The sequence below is a fragment of the Apis laboriosa genome, unplaced genomic scaffold, assembly GCF_014066325.1.
Source record: "Apis laboriosa isolate Shangri-la unplaced genomic scaffold, ASM1406632v1 scaffold68_cov148, whole genome shotgun sequence".
NCBI lineage: Eukaryota > Metazoa > Arthropoda > Insecta > Hymenoptera > Apidae > Apis > Apis laboriosa.
Genome location: NW_025224135.1, coordinates 4,532,482 through 4,551,747, shown reverse-complemented (window position 1 = coordinate 4,551,747; position 19,266 = coordinate 4,532,482). Strand labels below are relative to the sequence as shown.

General features: G+C 25.3%; 4 protein-coding genes across 8 annotated transcripts; 3 read left to right on the top strand and 1 right to left on the bottom strand.

Annotated features, from left to right (window-relative positions):
- Positions 1–121: 121 nt before the first annotated feature.
- LOC122718675 (lon protease homolog, mitochondrial) lies at positions 122–6,262 on the top strand. 2 transcript variants are annotated; one of them, XM_043943909.1, is made up of 10 exons: positions 122–751; positions 954–1,178; positions 1,254–1,423; positions 2,141–2,457; positions 3,463–3,654; positions 3,735–4,039; positions 4,194–4,333; positions 4,432–4,714; positions 4,825–5,728; positions 5,825–6,262. In XM_043943909.1, exons 1-10 carry the CDS (start codon positions 495–497, stop codon positions 6,062–6,064), a joined length of 3,033 nt encoding a protein of 1,010 aa, XP_043799844.1. In that variant the 5' UTR covers positions 122–494; the 3' UTR covers positions 6,065–6,262. The 2 variants fall into 2 exon arrangements, with proteins under 2 accessions (XP_043799844.1, XP_043799845.1); XM_043943910.1 differs by having other exon boundaries at positions 123–751; positions 2,192–2,457.
- Positions 6,263–6,361: 99 nt separating this feature from the next.
- Positions 6,362–8,085, bottom strand: LOC122718716 (gonadal protein gdl). 3 transcript variants are annotated; one of them, XM_043943991.1, is made up of 2 exons: positions 7,953–8,085; positions 6,362–7,446 (listed from the first exon to the last, which is right to left on the bottom strand). In XM_043943991.1, exon 2 carries the CDS (start codon positions 7,424–7,426, stop codon positions 6,902–6,904), a length of 525 nt encoding a protein of 174 aa, XP_043799926.1. In that variant the 5' UTR covers positions 7,427–7,446; positions 7,953–8,085; the 3' UTR covers positions 6,362–6,901. The 3 variants fall into 3 exon arrangements, with proteins under 3 accessions (XP_043799926.1, XP_043799930.1, XP_043799927.1); XM_043943995.1 differs by lacking the exon at positions 7,953–8,085 and adding an exon at positions 7,811–7,913; XM_043943992.1 differs by lacking the exon at positions 7,953–8,085 and adding an exon at positions 7,736–7,843.
- On the top strand, positions 7,959–13,451 carry LOC122718713 (protein SMG5). Its single transcript, XM_043943988.1, has 8 exons — positions 7,959–8,187; positions 8,838–9,060; positions 9,190–9,354; positions 9,757–10,025; positions 10,251–10,431; positions 10,567–12,268; positions 12,352–12,687; positions 13,084–13,451. The coding sequence occupies exons 1-8, from the start codon at positions 8,114–8,116 to the stop codon at positions 13,149–13,151; spliced, it is 3,018 nt and encodes a 1,005-aa protein (XP_043799923.1). The 5' UTR covers positions 7,959–8,113; the 3' UTR covers positions 13,152–13,451.
- Positions 13,452–13,894: 443 nt separating this feature from the next.
- On the top strand, positions 13,895–18,846 carry LOC122718715 (ubiquilin-4). 2 transcript variants are annotated; one of them, XM_043943989.1, is made up of 8 exons: positions 13,895–14,001; positions 14,238–14,484; positions 14,606–14,801; positions 14,902–15,190; positions 15,299–15,964; positions 16,113–16,239; positions 16,312–16,444; positions 16,968–18,846. In XM_043943989.1, the coding sequence occupies exons 2-8, from the start codon at positions 14,383–14,385 to the stop codon at positions 17,042–17,044; spliced, it is 1,590 nt and encodes a 529-aa protein (XP_043799924.1). In that variant the 5' UTR covers positions 13,895–14,001; positions 14,238–14,382; the 3' UTR covers positions 17,045–18,846. The 2 variants fall into 2 exon arrangements, with proteins under 2 accessions (XP_043799924.1, XP_043799925.1); XM_043943990.1 differs by having other exon boundaries at positions 13,931–14,001; positions 14,243–14,484.
- Positions 18,847–19,266: the final 420 nt, after the last annotated feature.

Below are 19,266 nucleotides of genomic sequence, written 5' to 3'. Positions count from 1 at the left end.
TTTTTACGAAAAAAAGATTTATTATGCATTATTATTATTTCTTATATTTATAATTAGTTTTATCTTTAAAATCAACTGCGCTAGTATCTTTTTTACAATATTCATATATTTCAAAATTTGCATCGATTCGTAAAAATTCACACTACACATATAAAATTGAAATATATAAAAGAATATATCGCTATTTGCACTAAGCAACAAACGAATATCACATTTTTTTTACATTATTACCTGTTTCATTAAAATTTAATAAAATATGAAAATATGAATTTTCGCACGAATACAACTATCAATTCAATATTTATAATTATATTCGGAATGTATACAACAGCTGATTGATGTATAATTAATTTCTCCTAGGTTAGCAAAGTTTCATCAGACTGATCAGTGTGTGCTAGAGTAGAATTATAACCTGTAAAAAGTTTCAAGTAGATCAAAGCATTGGATAAGACGTTTATGCGTTTCATTAAAATCGAGATCGTGAATGTGGAACGATGCGTTTTATGACAGCGGTGAATTTCAAGATTTTGTCTATTTTTCGGCTTCGTATGACGAATGTTCGATCATTCTGCAGAAATCATCAATCAGATTATAAAGAGTTGTCGGTGCATATACGACCACAATTTAAAAGAATAAAATTTAATGATCATGGAACGTTTACTAGAAATATCCATAGTCGTCGACAAACTGCGGCCATTATTTCGATTAGATCATTTGCTACAAAACGATTCAACGATAAAGATTCACCTAAGTAAGTTTTCTTATTATAAATATTGTAAATTGTTCTTATTGTATTTTTTTAATTTTTTAAATAAAATACATTCATATTTTTAAAGAAAATAATTTCAAATTACTAATTATAATTTTCATATATGATTATAATTCAAAGAAAATTTTATTTTAAATTTGTAATACGTTCAATTCCATCTTAAATAAATATATGTATTTTATAGTGGAAATAATGAAGATGATATTGGAGATCCAGCCTCATTACCAGCCACAGTTGTTGTGCCTGAAGTATGGCCTCATGTTCCTGTTATAGCAATTAATAGAAACCCAGTATTTCCAAGATTTATAAAACTCATAGAACTTAGTAATCCAATTCTCATGGATTTAATTCGCAGAAAAGTCAAACTAAATCAACCATATGTTGGAATATTTTTAAAAAAATTAGAAGAGTAAGTGCTATAAACATAAATATAAATAAAATATAAATATATAATTTTTATGTTTGAACTTAATCATTTTGGTAGAAACGAAGCAGAGATTGTACAAAATTTAGATGATATTTACTCTGTTGGAACATTTGCACAGATACATGAAGTACAAGATTTAGGCAATCGATTAAGGTTAGTTGTAATGGCACATAGAAGAATTAAGATTGTTGGTCAAATCTTAGAAGAACTTCCAAAACCTACTCATGGTAAGTATTTAAATTTATTTATGTATATAATATGTATATAATATGTATAATATGTATAATATTTATGTATATAAATACATAAAACTTGACAATTACATATTTTTATAAATATTAATAAAACTAAAAAATTTTGAATATTTTAAAATATTAAAAAAATAAATTTGTTGAATGTCAAGAATTTTTTGTAAATTCTTTTTTTATATACTTACTTAATTGATATTGAATGATTATATTCATTGAATTTATCAAATAATGGATCATATTTAGATTATATAAATAAATCATACATATTCAAAAGCATAATGTTCTATTTAAAAAAATTAATCATGTTTACATTTTTAATATTTACATATACAAAATAAAAAACAATTAAATCAAGAATTGATTCTTGTTCTTTCTAAAATATTTTAATTTTATTCATTAATATTTTTTTTGTTGCTTATATATAATTACATTGTTGTTTATATACATTTCAAATTATAGTTGTCATGTTTTATATAATATCTAATAATTTTTTATATAATATATTATCTAATAATTTTTTATCTATTTTATAATTTATATTAAAACAAAGTAGAAATAACACAAATAAATTTTTTTTATTAAATGTTTTTTTTTTAATTCTTGCTTAAACATAAAAAATTAAATTATAATATTTATTTAATTACATTTTTTCAAATAATTTTTAATATTTATATAAATACTACTACTATACAGAAATGAAATTGACGTTTCCTCTATTAAATGCAACAATTCACGTCCCTGTAGACGATTCAATTTCTGGTGGCAAACCAAGCCGTAGGTCATTAATTCGTAAAAAAACAGAAAACAAAGTGCCAGAACAAGATAAAGTACAGAAAATTGAGGAAATTAATATATCAGAAAATAAGATCACAGAAGGAATACAGGAAAAAGTTGAAGAAAAAGTTAATCCTCCAACAGATTCTACAGCACAAACTAACACTCAACCTTTGTTAATGGTAGAAGTTGTAAATATCACCCATGAGAAATTTAGACAAACTGAAGAAATTAAGGTGAATTTAAATAATACTCTTTATCTAAGACTTATAAATTGACATTGTATAATAGAGTTGAATTTCAAGAAAAAACACAAAAATCTTTGGTTTATAGAAGTTATTGTTAATAGAAGTATGATCTCATTTAATTGAAACATATGAATGTTGTTTCTAGAAATCTATCTAATCTATCATCTAATACTGATAAGAAATCCTACATTTATAAAAGTTTTCGTAACAAAACAGAAAGGAATAAATAAAATTTTGGTTTTATAGATATTTTGAAATTATAAAGCTTAAAGCTTATTAAGATTTAACTTCGTATTTATTAATTGTTCTTGTTTGATGAAAAACATAAAAAAAAAAACAATGGTTCACAAAAATTATTAGACGAATGCGTAATGACGCATAACATCAAGTATATGTATACATTGTAAAAAAGCTTGGGAATAGCGTATTATATATATTTCTTTTTTGTAATTATTTATTGATTTGCATTTGCTATTGTTTAAGATGGACTATGTCCAATAAAATTATTCAGCAACTTTTTGCCAACATTAATTCTATACAATTAACAATCTTTACGAAATAATCTATAATATAAATACAATAAATAAAAATTCCAAATTTCATCAAGACAATAATATCAATATGTTATTTGATCCTTGAAGAAGTTTATTGTAATGTTGATATAAAATTCAAAAATAAAATGTCTATTAGATATGATTCTATAAAAAATTTTAAGCTATAACAAAAACATAAATCTTTGTAATATTGTAAAATTATAAAAATGTCAAATTTATTAATTTATTGCAAAATAACCAAAAAGAAATATAATAAGTTTTGATACTTGAAAAATACTAAATGTTGATAGATTATATAATAGTAACATGAATTTTGCATGTTCATTATTTATAATTCTTTAAAAAATTGTCATTTTTAAATTAATTTTTATATCATTTCATATTGAGATTTTTAATTTGATTTCAATTTTATTATAAGAAAAATTGATTTAATATACAGGCTTTGACACAAGAATTAATAAAAACTATTAGAGATATAATAAGTATGAATCCATTATACCGTGAATCTTTGCAACAAATGTTACATCAAGGACAGAGAGTTGTAGATAATCCAGTTTATTTAAGTGATCTGGGTGCAGCTTTAACAGGAGCAGATGCACAAGAATTACAACAAGTATTAGAAGAAATGGATGTAAGTTATTGTATTTATAATTATTATTATAATTAATTTTTTAAATAATTAAAACATCTTTTAAATAACTGTACTTATAGATTTTGAAAAGATTAAGATTATCATTGGCACTTTTAAAAAAAGAATATGAATTAAGTAAACTTCAACAAAAAATTGGTAGAGAAGTTGAAGAAAAAGTCAAACAGCAACATAGAAAATACATTCTTCATGAACAATTAAAAGTTATTAAAAAAGAATTGGGACTTGAAAAAGATGATAAAGATGCTATAGGAGAAAAATATAGAGAACGTATAAGAGAAAAAACAGTTCCAAAAACAGTAATGGATGTGCTTGAAGAAGAATTAAACAAATTAAATTTCTTAGAAAGTCACAGTAGTGAATTTAAGTATGTTTTTTAATTTTGTAATTTATATATAAAAAAATTTTATTCAATATTTACAATTATAATATTTACAATATTTACATATTAAACGAAATATTATTTTTAACTTAAATAATTTAACTAATTTTTTAATTTGGTAGTTTAATTTTATTTCCAGTGTGACAAGAAATTACTTGGATTGGCTTACATCTATGCCATGGGGTGTAACTAGTACAGAAAATTTAAATCTTCAGCAAGCAATTGAGATTTTGGATAAAGACCATTATGGAATGGAAGATATAAAAAAACGAATTTTGGGTAATTGAATATTTAATAAATTAATTATAATTAAAAATAATTAATTATAATTTATAAATTATATAAAATTTATTTATTTTTTATTGTTTTATTTTCAGAATTTATTGCTGTGAGTCAATTAAAGGGTTCGACACAAGGAAAAATATTATGTTTTCATGGTCCACCAGGTGTTGGAAAAACATCAATAGCTAAATCAATTTCTCGTGCACTTAATAGAGAGTATTTCAGATTTAGTGTTGGTGGAATGACAGATGTAGCAGAAATCAAAGGTCATAGAAGAACTTATGTGGGTGCTATGCCTGGTAAAATTATTCAATGTTTAAAAAAAACCAAGACTGAAAATCCGCTCGTTCTTATCGATGAAGTTGATAAGATTGGAAAGTATGTAATTATTAATAAATATTGTAGTAAAATATTATATTTTAAATAAATATATATACATATATATACATATATATATATATATATATATTTTTTTTTTCTTTTTTTAGAGGACATCAAGGTGATCCAGCATCAGCTCTTTTAGAAATGTTAGATCCAGAACAAAATGCAAACTTTTTAGATCATTATTTAGATGTTCCCGTTGATTTATCAAAAGTGCTTTTCATTTGCACTGCAAATGTGATTGATACAATTCCAGAACCTTTAAGAGATCGTATGGAAATGATAGATATGTCAGGTTATGTCGCAGAAGAAAAACTTGCAATTGCTAAACAGTATTTAGTACCGCAAGCGATGAATGATTCAGGTCTCAATAATGGACAGATCAATATAAACGATAACGCACTTCACGCGTTAATTAAATCTTACTGTCGGGAATCGGGAGTAAGGAGTCTTCAAAAACATATAGAGAAAGTTCATCGAAAAGTTGCATTCAAAGTTGTTAAGAAAGAAGCGGAAAAGGTAGATGTAACTATGGACAATTTACACGAATTTGTTGGAAAACCTGTGTTTACACATGACAGAATGTATGAAATTACACCTCCTGGAGTCGTTATGGGTCTTGCATGGACAGCTATGGGAGGTTCTACTTTGTTTATAGAAACAAGAATTAGAAAACCTTCTACTGGCAAAAAATCGGAAGGTACTTTAGAATTCACCGGTCATTTAGGTGATGTGATGAAAGAATCTATTCATATAGCGATGACAGTTGCAAGAAACTTTTTGAATCAGGAAGATCCATCTAATAGTTTTCTGATCGATTCTCATTTGCATTTGCACGTACCTGAAGGTGCTACTCCAAAAGATGGTCCCAGCGCAGGTATTACTATCGCAATAGCATTCATTTCGCTTGCAAAAAATCAACCAATTAGACAAAATGTTGCAATGACTGGTGAACTTAGTCTCATGGGTAGAGTTCTTCCTGTTGGCGGTATTAAAGAAAAAACGATTGCTGTAAGTATAAGTAAAATAAATATTTTATTATATTCTTTTATATAATAATTATTATTTAACATATATATTTTCTTTTTTTTTTTTTTTTTTTTTAAGGCAAAACGAGTTGGTGTAAACTGTGTAATTCTACCTGAGGAAAATAAAAAAGATTATAATGATCTTCCTAAATATATTACGGATGGTTTAGAAGTTCATTTTGCTTCGACTTTCGAAGATGTATATCGTATATGCTTTACACCACAGAAAAAAACTAGTACTGTTCATCATCAAAAAAGCTTAGATCTTGATATTTCACCACCGCAAACCGCACCACTTTTGAGTAAAAATATCGATTGAATTGTATTTAAGAGGATTAAGTACTTAAAGGCATTTTAAAAGTTGATTGCTGTACGACTTTGTGTGCATGATCCATTTAAAAGAATTAGATTTAAAAATAATTGAATCTATTTTGACATATTGTTTTATATAGTATCATAGAAATAAAAATGTAGAGTAATAATTTAATTTTGAAAGAAAAAATTGAAAATCTCACGAATTCATTTCATTTTAATTTCAATTTCATTAATGAATGATATATTTTTTTTTAATATCAAAATGAATTAAAAATTATCAAGAATATTATTATTACTGTCAAAATATATTTATATCTTTTTTTTAATAAACAATTTATTAAAAAAATATTTTATATACAAAATAATATTCTTTGTTATTATCATATATTCAATAATAATAGCAACAGAACATTTATGATATAATGTAAGACTTGTTTGTATGCAGATTATTCTGCATTGTACAGTGCTGTTTGCTACAGAAATAAAAACTATGTATATAATTCATAGAAGACAACAAAGACTAAAAGTCTTAATTAAAAAAATAATGTTTCCTACAAATAGATATTTATTAATATTCTTATATAAAAAAAAACTATTAACACAATTACATTGTTTTTTAAATTATTTATATAATAAAAACAAATTACTAGGAATTAAATTATTTATAGGATAAAAAGAAATTATTTTAAAAAGGTGCTACTGTACAAAAAAAGTACTATATTAATTGAACTATTGTACAATTTGTTGAAATAAATAATTATAATAAAAATTATACAATTTAAAAATTTATTTAAAAATAATTAGAAAAATTCTTATGTATATTTTTATAAATTATATTATATTAACTTGGAACTTCCATTTTACTTAGTCTAATGATAAAGTCACATAATCTCATTTGTACTTGAATTTCTGTTGGATTATTTGTAACATAAAAACCAGGTACACCAGCCTTTTCTAAAATACTTTGTTGATCTGCTACTTTTTGATCCAATTGTAAAACTAATTTCATATCCATTTGTTTAAGTTCTTCTTTGTGTTTTTTATGTAATGCTGTTTTTATTGATATTCTTTCTTCATCTGTAGATATTGATGATAATGATTCTTGCATTTCAATTTTTTGTTGATTTAATAGTTGAAGACGTTGTTGAAAAAGATGTTTTTCTGTAACATGCTGTATTTCCATTAATCCCTTAACAATTTCAAATATTGTATCATTTAATAAAGAATTAGCTAAACCAGATAATAGTTCATATGGAAGACGCATCTGATATTTTGGAGGAAGTTCACCAGCCATGTGTTGAAGTTGTTCCACTAAAAAGTACAGTTTTCTTTGTAGATCTTGAGGTGTTGGAGTAGCAACATCCATTGTTTCATCATCAAAATGTACTAATAAAATATACTAATTTTAATAAATTTATAATAATCTTACTATTATTTTATTTACATATTAAAAAATGAAATTGAGGTTAATTTTATAGTACTATTTTTTATTAATACAATACATTAATAAAATTTGTTAAGTAATTTTTGGATAAAATAACATAAAGTAAAAACAGATTTATAAATAAATAGTAGATTATTTGTTTTATTAAAAATATGAAAAACTGATTGACATTAAGCAAGTTAAAGCATTGTTTACAACAATCAATTAGTAAATATTAAATGCAATGCTTACGTATTATGTAATTATATTATAATAAACATAATTCTAAAATAAAGTTTCAAGCTGTAGAAAGGACAAAAGACTAACATGTATATTTTAACTCATCGAATTAAATTTTTTTAATCATTAACATAGTTTTAAAATATTCTATTTGGCAACACTGTTGCGTAAGTTTTCCAGGTGACTTTCCTGCGACAATTATAAGTAAACCATATGTACGTATACATACGTGCAATTGTGGTGAGCTCCGCACGTCGTGGGAGGTTTCTGGAGTTAGGCGAGGGCGAATGTCGAATTTTCTTACTGTGGGACGGAGATGCGCGTGTCAAGAGACCGCGGGAAAATGAATAATGACGAAGCGGCCAGGAAGTGAAAAATGATCGAAGCAAAATGAGGAGGGCGTATAACACTGCAGCAGATGTCCGAACGACTGATTGTCTTGAACAAACAAGACGTTTACACAAGTAATATTCAACTATAATAACATCAGAATTCCTTTTTCTTTCCACTACTTATCCGACATTGTATTTGGAAGAATTTTTTCACAGTTAGTGGAACATCTAAATTTAACTTGTGTTAACATAACCTATACTCATATACCATGATCTTCTATTGGCGCGCTTTTATGCATAGTTCACGTTTATTAGTTAGAGAACCTTCTCTGTGAAAAGATATGTTATTAATCCATATATATTGACATATATATTTATGCTATTTGTTTGAATGTGATTTTTTTTTAATGTAAACCAACTATAAAACAAATTTATACATTTAAACTGTAATCCTGTATTACAAGACTTATATAAAAATTTGTTAATATAGTTGTAATTTTTTATTTTAATTATTATTTTTTAGCAATATTTTTTTAAATAATATTAATACTTAATTCATCAATAATAATAAACACTTGCAATAACAATTTTTTAATATCTTTTGAAAATTTTTATTCTATAGATGAAATATTAAAATTTATTTAAAAATTGATATTGAAATTTATATTATTTAGTAATATATATAATATGAAAAATGTAATAATATGGAATTTTATAATAAATATGAATTTATTATAAAAAGATATATAATATAATAATTAGAAATTATATTTTATTAATAGGGGTATAACAGATATTGCCAAAAGATTAGATGAACAAAAAAGCCGTGCATTAACAATAACAGATTTATTTACCCCTTCAGGGGAAACACTACGAGTGAAACTTAAAGATTATTGTGTACGGTTAATAACTAAAGATCCTGTTGAGTATGCACGTAAAACTGAAGAATTATTATGGAGAAAAGCATTTTATGATATTGTTTATGCATCTAAAAAATTACGAAAGGTATAAATATTTATAAATAATTAATTGTATAATTAAATGTATAATTATAAATTATACTTTATACAAAATTTTATTCATTATTGTTTTTATAAAAATAACATTAATTTTAGAGTAATAAATTTTGTTTAGGGTAATGCATGGACTGAAACAGAAAGAGCAATGTTATCTGTCCATTTGGCAGTAGGGGTTGGATTTTACCATCATTTAATATTAAAACTACAATTAGAATATAATTTAGATCTAGTTGGTACTATTGATTTTGCATTTATGCAAAATGTAACAGAATTATCAAGTGTAAGTTTCTTTGAAATATCTGTATTACATAAATTATATAATATACATATAAATATGTATTACATAATGTAATACATATGTAATTACATAAACTTTGATTTCCTGTCCTAAATTTGTTGACTTTTTTTTATGAAAATGTATAATTAGTATTTTTTATTAATAAATGATTTAAAATCATTATAAAAAAATTTAGAAAATTTGTAATTTGATAACATTTTTGTGTATAAAATAATATAAATTATTAAATATTTTTATAAAAAGATATAATATATTTAAATCAAATATGTTCAATAATCCATGTGATTTTTTGATATTTTTTATATATAATAGAAAAAATTAATTATAATAAATATTATGTTCAATAGAATTAATTTAACTCTTCATCTTTTTGTATTTTATTAGGCAAAGAATAAGACCAATCAATCTAAACATCATACTGAAGAAGTGAAATTATGTGTTATGCGCTTGATTCATAGAAGTTTGGTATGCCTTGGAGATTTAGCTAGATATAAATTAGAATTAGATCCATATTGGGATCCAATGATAGCAAAGAGGTATTATAAAATGGCTATAGTAATTGATCCAAATATTGGAATGCCACATAATCAGTTGGGCACTATAGCAGGCAATACAAATTATGGTCTTGATGCAGTATATCACTATATGAGATGGTTAGAATATCTTTTTATTTTATATTTAAATAAAAGCATTTTTTTATTTATTATAATAGAAATTTATAGAAATTTTTATAGAAATTTGTTAAAAGACATATATAAATTTTATGAGATATATTATTTTCTTTCTTTTAGAAGTTTATTGTATTTTTATAAATAAATATAGATATATTTAAATATATTCTACATTTTTAATATGTATTAACGCTAATTATTTTATAGCATTTTATGTTCTGAACCATTTGAAGGAGCAGAAGGAAACTTAAAGAGAGCCATTGTTACACATTCTGTTTGTACAGATGAAAAATGTCCTACACACATGTGTGTTTCAAGATTGTTTTCTCTACTACAATTATGGGATTATGATGTACCAAATTCTGATAGAATAAATCAAGAATGTCAGGTATTTGAATTAATATATTTATTTATCTATTTATTATAATTAAATTATCTTTTATTATTTTTATTCTTATAAAAATTATTTTTATTATATTTATAATATATTTATATATATATATTATAATTTTTATTTTTATAGGATCTTTTAACTAATATTGAAAATTGCTTAAGTTCAGAACAACTTGAATCAAATGATATGAATATAGATGAAAAAGAGAGCAATATCGAAGTATATCTTCAAAACTGTAAATATGAACAAACAAATTATTTAACAGATGATATGATATTCAAAATTGTAGCCATATGTTTAATGTCCATTTCAAGATTAAAAAGCAAAGAATCTAGTGAGGTGCAAGGTGTTGTCGCTATAACCTTAGCAATATTGTCTCAACTAATACAATTTACAATAACTAGATTACAAGAATCTTTTATAGATTTATCACTTCCTGACATAGGATTATCACATTCGAAAGATAACGATTGTATCACTGAATCAGTGGATGTTGAAGAAAAGGATACTACTATAAAATCAAATCCAGATGAAAATAATGAATCTAAAATTATTGATAGCCAAACAATTTCCGACAAAGGAAATGTTGTAAAAAATGGTGACATTCAGAACGGTTCACGAAAAACTCGAGATAAAAATAAAAGTTTGCTCACAAAACTTCGAAGACGAAAACGAAGAAATAGTAGTGATTCAGATGTAAGCGATATTGATCATACAACAATGGAATCATCTAGTGATGAAATAAATTCTGATGTTTCTGAAACAGAAGATGATGTATTAAGTGAAGAAAATGCATTATCAGATGATGCATTATCCGAAGATATTACGGATGATGAAGGTGCATCTGTGCAAGTAAATAAAGAAAATAGTGAAAATTCTGAAATAAAGACAATGAACGGACATATAGACTTGGAAAAAGAAAATGAAACATCTGAGATAATGAATGATCATGTACCAAATGGTGAACAAACACCTGATGAACAAAAAAAATTAAATGATAAAGATTTAATAACTAATTCTGAGAATATAGAAATAACTAATTCTAACAGCGCATTCGATGAAAATAATACATCATCGGATAGAATAACATACATTGCTCAATTAAAGAAACAAAATTTAAAACCAGATGATATACTAAATATTATATCTGGAAAAGAAATATTGGCGTCTATTAAAATATGTTGTGATTGGTTGAAAAGTAATCCAGATATTATACGAATATGTGGAAAAAGTTCACGCACTTTATTAAAACGTATTACAATTTTATTAAATTTGATTAATATAAATGCAGAAATGCTATTGAAAAATTATAAAGATGATAGTATGATTTTATCGAGCATAGATAAATTGAAGGAATGTGTTAAGATAGTACCGTTACCGGAAGATATTGATTTAAGAGGATTAAATCTTTTAGAAGATGCCCAGAAATCTCTGAATTGGAAGATATTACACAAACATAAAATGAATAAACAAGAAGAAATCTTATTGAGAACATTAAAATTAATTGAATTTGGATATTTCCTTAGTTCTGTTGAAGATGCTGGAGTAAAATATGAAAAATCAAAACAATTATTTGTAACAATTGATTTAAATACTTCTAATGTAAAGGGTAATAATAAAGATTGGGAAATGGATCATTCACGTGGAAAATTAATGAGACATATGGGAAAATTATGGTTGAAAGCGGAAGTCTGTGCTTTAGAGACTCGTTTAAGATCTAGACTCATGTCTCCTTATTTGGTACCTGATCATGAGGCTTTATCTAAGCACACGCCGGCTCTAAAGCGTTTGGTATATGCCAAGAAATTTATTGTTGTAATTCCTAGTGTTGGTACGTAAAAAAAAAGTTTGAAAAATGAATTATATTGTTTTTTCTAAATCATTTTAGTTAAAAATAATAACAAAACTTTTTAGTTGTTTCTGCATTGGATGAAGTAAAACGTATTAGTGGTAGAGCAAGAGAAGCAACACGTTGGCTGGAAACTCAATTAAAACGTGGTTCAAGATTTCTACGAGCTCAAAGGCCTCATGAACGTTTAGCATTACCATTTATTAAAGGACCAAGACCAAAGGATAAAGAAGCATGGTTATTTTTTCAAATTATAGAGTGCTGTCATTATCTTACCCAACAAACAAAAGTTGGTATAACAAATGATACAGAAACACCAGTTGTAACATTATTAACTGGTTGTAATCCAGATGATAAAAGAGTTTTCACATTTAGTCCTGAAGGATTGGCAAAGAGTGCAGGTATTTTTTATTATAACATTTTTAAAAATATTTTATATTATTTATTTTAATTTAGTCAATATTTATGTACAAAATAAACTATATTATTTAATTTTTATATTATTTAATAATAAAAAATCATCCATGCTTTTTTTTAATTTTTAATGAATATAACTGCTTTTTATTAATATGTACTGTAATGTACATAATGTTTTGAAATTTTATTTACAATCTGTTTAAACAAAGAGGCTATTAGAACATAAAAAAATTTTTTAAAATTAAGTTTTTCTTCAATTAATTTCTTTTTCATATTCCAAAAATTAATTCAAAAATGATTTTAAATAATCTTTTACAATATCATTTTCTTTTGAAAATATCTTCTATATTTTGATTATTAAATTTAATGTTCAATTGCAGGTGTCAATATTGAATATATTGAATCATTTCATACAAAGTGGAAGGCATCAAGTAAAAGTCATGGTTGAACATCTTAGATTAATGGAGATGATCATCTGCTGCTTCCTTGTACTAAAGTGAAAGGTAAAAGACTTGGCCCTTCTTAAGAGCTGCGTATACGGTGACGCTACGGCATCAGCTGAGCGGGCGAGTCAGAGAGGGCTGGAAACCCAGAAAGGAAAATCGACGGTTCTCCTGCAATAAAACCAGTGGATTAATATCTTTTTTTTCATGAATTCTAAATAATAAAATGGTTTCCTTTTAATCACTAGTATTGTCTTTTATGTTAAAAAATTGTATTTTTAGGTAAATATTTTTCAATAAAAATAAACTTGCCTTCACAATTTTTTGATCCCTCAAAAAAAACGGAAATTAAAATGAAAATTAAATTAACTATATTATCGTATTAAAAAAAGCGTTATTTTTTAATTATAAATGATTTTATTGAGATAAAAATAAATCGTGTTATAATATTACTAAAGTTATTCTATCTAAATAATATCTCGTAATATTTTTTTCTAGAAAATAATATTGTAATGAATTGTGATGCATAATATATTATCGAAATATAGATTTTCAATATTGTTTAAAAATCTAAACTAACTGATAAATATCTTATTTGATAAATTCCATGTAATAATAATTTTAATAATAATTTCATTAAACACATATTTTATATAGTGGATTTGCTTAGATTTCACAATTTCTTCGTAAAATACATCATTCTTTAATGCGATACAATATATATCTGATAGATACTTAAAACATGATATATAAGCAAACTTGTGTTAGTATTTTAAAGTTACGATAGTGGTAACACGACATAACCTCTCAACTAACAATTCGAGATTTTTCACAAATAAGACCACATATTTTTCAGTAAGATTGTTATTTCATTATTCATGTATTTAAATAGAAATTATTTAATAAGATAATAGGATTATTTTTTTGGTAAATTTGATATATTTTAATACTTAATGAAACTATATATGAATGCTTGACATATCGTGTACTTTTCATCATTTTATATATTATGGTTCATAGAATAGTCGCTCAAGTTGACCCTTCTATGTGATCTTTATAGTTTTTTGGAATAACTTGTTAACAAAATTTAGCGTAGTTTCTTCGGGAATTGGTTCGTGAACGAAATTCCCGTGGTGCAAAAAAGAGTTAAAGCATTCAAGAAAAGTGGTGCGCAATTGGCCCTCAACGAGGGAGAATCGAAAGCGTCGAAAGTAACGAGTCATCTACCGATTCAAGATGGCAGAAGGCCAGGATACTCGAAAGAAAATTACTGTTAACGTCAAAACGCCAAAAGAAAAACAAAGTATTGAGATCGAAGAGGATGCGAGTATTAAAGACGTAAGCTTTTTGATCCTATATCCTGTAAATTTCATTAAAGAGTAGATTAAATATTAAATAACATACTTGTTACACACATTATTGGGTTAACTCTAATAATTATTTTTTCAAAAATTTATAGTTCAAAGAAGCGATCTCGAAGAAATTTAATGCTCAAACAGAGCAATTATGCTTAATTTTTGCTGGAAAGATTATGAAAGATCATGAAACTTTGAGTACACATAATGTAAAAGATGGTTTAACGGTGCATCTGGTTATCAAAGCACCACGTACTCCTACTAATCAAAGTCAAGATTCTACACCTCAAAGATCACAAGGTATGAAAATATGAAGAAATATTTTATAATTTAATTTCAAATTTTCAATATTATTATTATGATAAAATAAAATATATTATTTACTTTATTTTGTATATAGCTGACATAAATGCAAGTCCTTTTGGATTAGGAAGTTTAGGAGGACTTGTAGGTCTAGCATCACTTGGTTCAGGGTCCACTAACTTTATAGATTTGCAACAACGTATGCAACGTGAACTGTTGTTAAATCCAGAAGCATTGCACCAAGTACTTAATCATCCATTGGTGCAAAGTCTGATGAATGACACAGAAAGCATGCGTAGCTTAGTTGCAGCCAATCCTCAAATGCGAGAATTAATGCAAAGTAATCCAGAAATTAGTCATATGTTGAATAATCCTGAATTGTTGAGGTAAAAATAAAATTATTGAAAATGATTTTCATATTAATTAAAATATCATTTATATTTTAAATATATATATTATATTTTTAATTTGTAATATAAATTATATTTTTTCAGACAAACAATAGAGTTAGCACGTAATCCATCAATGCTTCAAGAATTAATGCGTTCTCATGATAGAGCTATATCTAATTTAGAAAGCATACCTGGTGGTTATAGCGCACTTCGTCGCATGTATCGTGACATTCAAGAACCTATGTTTGCAGCAGCAGCAAATGAACAAAATCCTTTTGCAGCATTAGTGCAAAATAACAGTAATGAAGATAGTCAAAATAATCCACAACAAGGCCAAGAAAATAGAGATCCATTACCAAATCCTTGGTCTCAGAATCAAAATGATTCTTCCAACCAACAACAACAGCAACAACAACAACAAGGAAGAGGTCTTTTGAATTCACCAGGAATGCAAAGTCTTGCAGCTCAAATGATGGAAAATCCACAGTTAATACGAAATATGTTAAATGCTCCATATACAAGATCTATGTTAGAAGCTTTGGCAGCAGATCCAGCTATGGCTAACAGAATGATTTCTGCTAATCCTTTTCTTCGAGGAAATCCACAGATGCAAGAACAAATGAGAGCTATGATGCCAGCGTTTATTCAACAAATGCAAAATCCTCAAATTCAAAATGTTGTCACCAATCCAGATGCTTTAGCTGCTATTATGCAAATCCAACAAGGCATGGAACAATTACGTACTGTTGCTCCAGATTTTGTTGAAAAGCAAGTAGAAATATGTGTAATATATATTATATTTTTTTTTATTATTATATATATTTATATAATAATTTATATAATAATAATATTCTATAATATATTATATATTTTATATATATCATATTAATATAATTTCTAATATAATTTTTTTTAGTATGGGATTGACTGTACCACCTACAACTACAACACCTAGTGCAGGTACAACAAATACAACGCCACCGACGACAGAATCATCAGATACAAATCAACAAGACGCATTTTCTCAATTTATGGCACGCATGGTAAACATCTCATTATCACAAATAAGATATAAAAAAAAAAATAATTAATATATAAAATTCTATTTTTGGCAGGTATCAGCAATGGCATTAAACCAAGGTGTAGAAGTGGATGGTCAACCTGTTCCCCCACCGGAAGAACGTTACAGAGCGCAATTAGAACAACTTACAGCTATGGGTTTTGTCAATAGAGAGGCTAATTTACAAGGTAATAACAAATATTTTTTATATTTTTATATTTTTTAAATTCGAAATATTTAATATTAAAAAATAATATTTAAAAAAATACTTAATATTTAATATTTATTATATTTTAATATAAAATTAACACATTAGAATATTTGATTAGACAAAAGTAGCATCTTTATTAAAGACTTAGCACTTTCATTTTCTTTTTTATATTTAGTATATTTGAATATAATATATTAAAGAATATTTTTGTTGTCAAATAGAGTAGTTAAGTTTAAAATGGAATTTTCTATAAATGTTTGATGCATTTAAATACGATACTTAAATATTTCAATTAAATATAGCTTTACATATAATTTTAAATATATATATATAGCATCTGTATTTAAAATATACTATCTGACGTTTATAGGAAACCCATTTTTATGTAGCATGAAATATACTTAGATATATATATATACTTAGATATATATATTTGTGAATGTTATAATATGTATAAATATATTAAATATAATATATGTACATTTTAATATCATTTTCAGCACTAATCGCTACTTTTGGAGATATAAATGCCGCTGTTGAGCGACTACTATCTAATGGACAAGTGTCTATGAGCTAACCACCAATATGCAATATTGTTATTCCATTACTATTTCTAATTTTTTCCTTATTTACCTCTTACAATAGGCGTGGTGAGAGATATTTGAGGTAACTGACTGTCGGAAAAGGAAAGAAAAGAAATAATTATAAACTTCTACCCCAACTCTTGACAGAATACACGCTACTGACTCGTTCAATATGCATTTTTTATTTTTTGTCAATATTTGTATTGTATTTCAATGATACAAGTATTGATATCTAAATGTTTAACTTGTTATATGATATATTTCACTCTTAAAATTTTCTAGTTTATTTCTGTATTCTGTATTTCTCGATGTGCTCTAAGTACTAGATAGCTCTGTTAATGTATTTCGTCGGTGTAAATTTGTTTATGACATATTCAAGAGAGAGAAAGAGAAAAAAATATGTGGTATATGAGCGAACAAGAGAGAGAGAGAGAGAGAGAGAGAGAGAGAGAGAGAGAGAGAGGAGGGGAAGGGAGGCGGGAGGGAGGGAGGGAGGAAGGGAGAGTGGGAGGAAAAGAGTTCTATTAGATCATAATATGAAGGATCTACCCTTCTTTGTTATATTGTACATTTATAGTGTTTCTTAGAAACAGTGAAACCTGCATGGAAAATAGATTGCCGTTAAAAACAAATATGCTTCTGGCTTTGATCAATCAATTGTAAATTTTCATGGAAAAAATGGCCATTTATTTTGCTTAAATGTATGTAATCATATTAGTAAATGTATTGCATGAAACATTCATATGTTTGCCATATACAAAAATGGGTATGTTATTATATACAGGCATGTTTGTTATACAAAAATGATTATGGGGTAATTATTGATCATTAAGAATAACACAGTAATATTTGATGTATAGTAATAAACGATTTATTGAAATGCAAATTCGAAAACTTCGAATGAATAAATCATAATTCAATTTGTTCTTTTTGCTTAAGAGAGAAAATATTCGGTAATCCATTAATGTTTTCCATGTAAGTTTTGTATGTATGGCGATAAGAAGCGGAACATTCTTTCTTTATTTCTTCTTTATGCCGACGCACATTGTTTTCCCTTTTCCTTTTCTTTTTTGTTTTCTTTTTCTTTAGTTTTTATGTTATTAAAAAATTAAAAGAAAAGAAAGAAAATTATAAAAAGTACTATGCATTATATGTCTTTAAGATACAAATTTAGAGATTTGTAGCGTGATGATCGAGAATTTTATGGTGTAGGTTGTTTATAGAGAAACACGCGAAAAGATTGATTATAAACAAAATATTTCATGTAAATGTGTTAAATTGGAAATGTAATCGTCGGTTACATTTAAGGTATACAGAATAAAAAAATGAGGGAATGTTGTAAATTATCTTTATTAAAGGAGAAAGAGAATAATACAGTTATAATTTTAATATTTTGGATTCATGTACGATTACACAAATAATTATGCGCATTATAATAAACTTTTATGTGTATTCAGTAAATCTTCATTAAACAAGCTATTCTGTACAAGCGATTATATCACAAAATAAAAATTATGTTTGATTCATATTTACTTACTTTTTAAATGCGAAGATATTCGATTTCTTCAGCAATACACATGAGTGGATGATACATATACAAATATAAAACGTTAGGAGTAACATAGACTGCAACCTATGTAAAATATACATTTTAAATCGAATCATTTTATTTAGTAACTCTTTCCCAAAATCATAATATATTATTCATATGCAAATTCATTACTATTTTACTACAATATCACAATTATTGGAACATGCATGTAAACTGATATATTAAATTCTATTATGATATAAATGATAATGATCCATTTATTACCCTGTCCTCTCATGATGTATTGTAAAAAAATTTTTAAGTATAGTAATCTACGTATATTATCTCATAATATACGTAAATTAATGTATAATGTAATTTATTTTTTTATATAAGATAGTTTAAATATCAGCCATCCCGTTTGAACTTTTCATTGACAGCAAAATGATTTGAAAAAAACTTTAGTGTAAAATTGAAAGTATATCCTAGAAAAATAATTAAAAAATATTTTTTTTGTATCTGATTAAGATCATCTCATATTTTTTAAAAATTCACAATATCATAAAATTTACATAAAATTATATATTAAAATATTATAATTGAATTAATTTTTATCATTTATCATAATTTTTCAATTATTCAAATATAATCAATTATAATAATATATCAATTAATTGAATTAAT

Excerpts from the sequence above, each read along its gene's own strand:
- LOC122718675 (XM_043943909.1), top strand. The coding sequence starts at position 495 with ATGCGTTTTATGACAGCGGTGAATTTCAAGATTTTGTCTATTTTTCGG. Across the intron at positions 752-953 it reads AACGATAAAGATTCACCTAA|TGGAAATAATGAAGATGATA; the intron begins GTAAGTTTTCTT and ends TGTATTTTATAG. Across the intron at positions 4,334-4,431 it reads TATAAAAAAACGAATTTTGG|AATTTATTGCTGTGAGTCAA; the intron begins GTAATTGAATAT and ends TTTTATTTTCAG.
- LOC122718716 (XM_043943991.1), bottom strand. The coding sequence starts at position 7,426 with ATGGATGTTGCTACTCCAACACCTCAAGATCTACAAAGAAAACTGTAC.
- LOC122718713 (XM_043943988.1), top strand. The coding sequence starts at position 8,114 with ATGAGGAGGGCGTATAACACTGCAGCAGATGTCCGAACGACTGATTGT. Across the intron at positions 8,188-8,837 it reads CAAACAAGACGTTTACACAA|GGGTATAACAGATATTGCCA; the intron begins GTAATATTCAAC and ends TTTTATTAATAG. Across the intron at positions 9,061-9,189 it reads CATCTAAAAAATTACGAAAG|GGTAATGCATGGACTGAAAC; the intron begins GTATAAATATTT and ends AATTTTGTTTAG.
- LOC122718715 (XM_043943989.1), top strand. The coding sequence starts at position 14,383 with ATGGCAGAAGGCCAGGATACTCGAAAGAAAATTACTGTTAACGTCAAA. Across the intron at positions 15,965-16,112 it reads GCTCCAGATTTTGTTGAAAA|TATGGGATTGACTGTACCAC; the intron begins GCAAGTAGAAAT and ends AATTTTTTTTAG. Across the intron at positions 16,445-16,967 it reads TAGAGAGGCTAATTTACAAG|CACTAATCGCTACTTTTGGA; the intron begins GTAATAACAAAT and ends TATCATTTTCAG.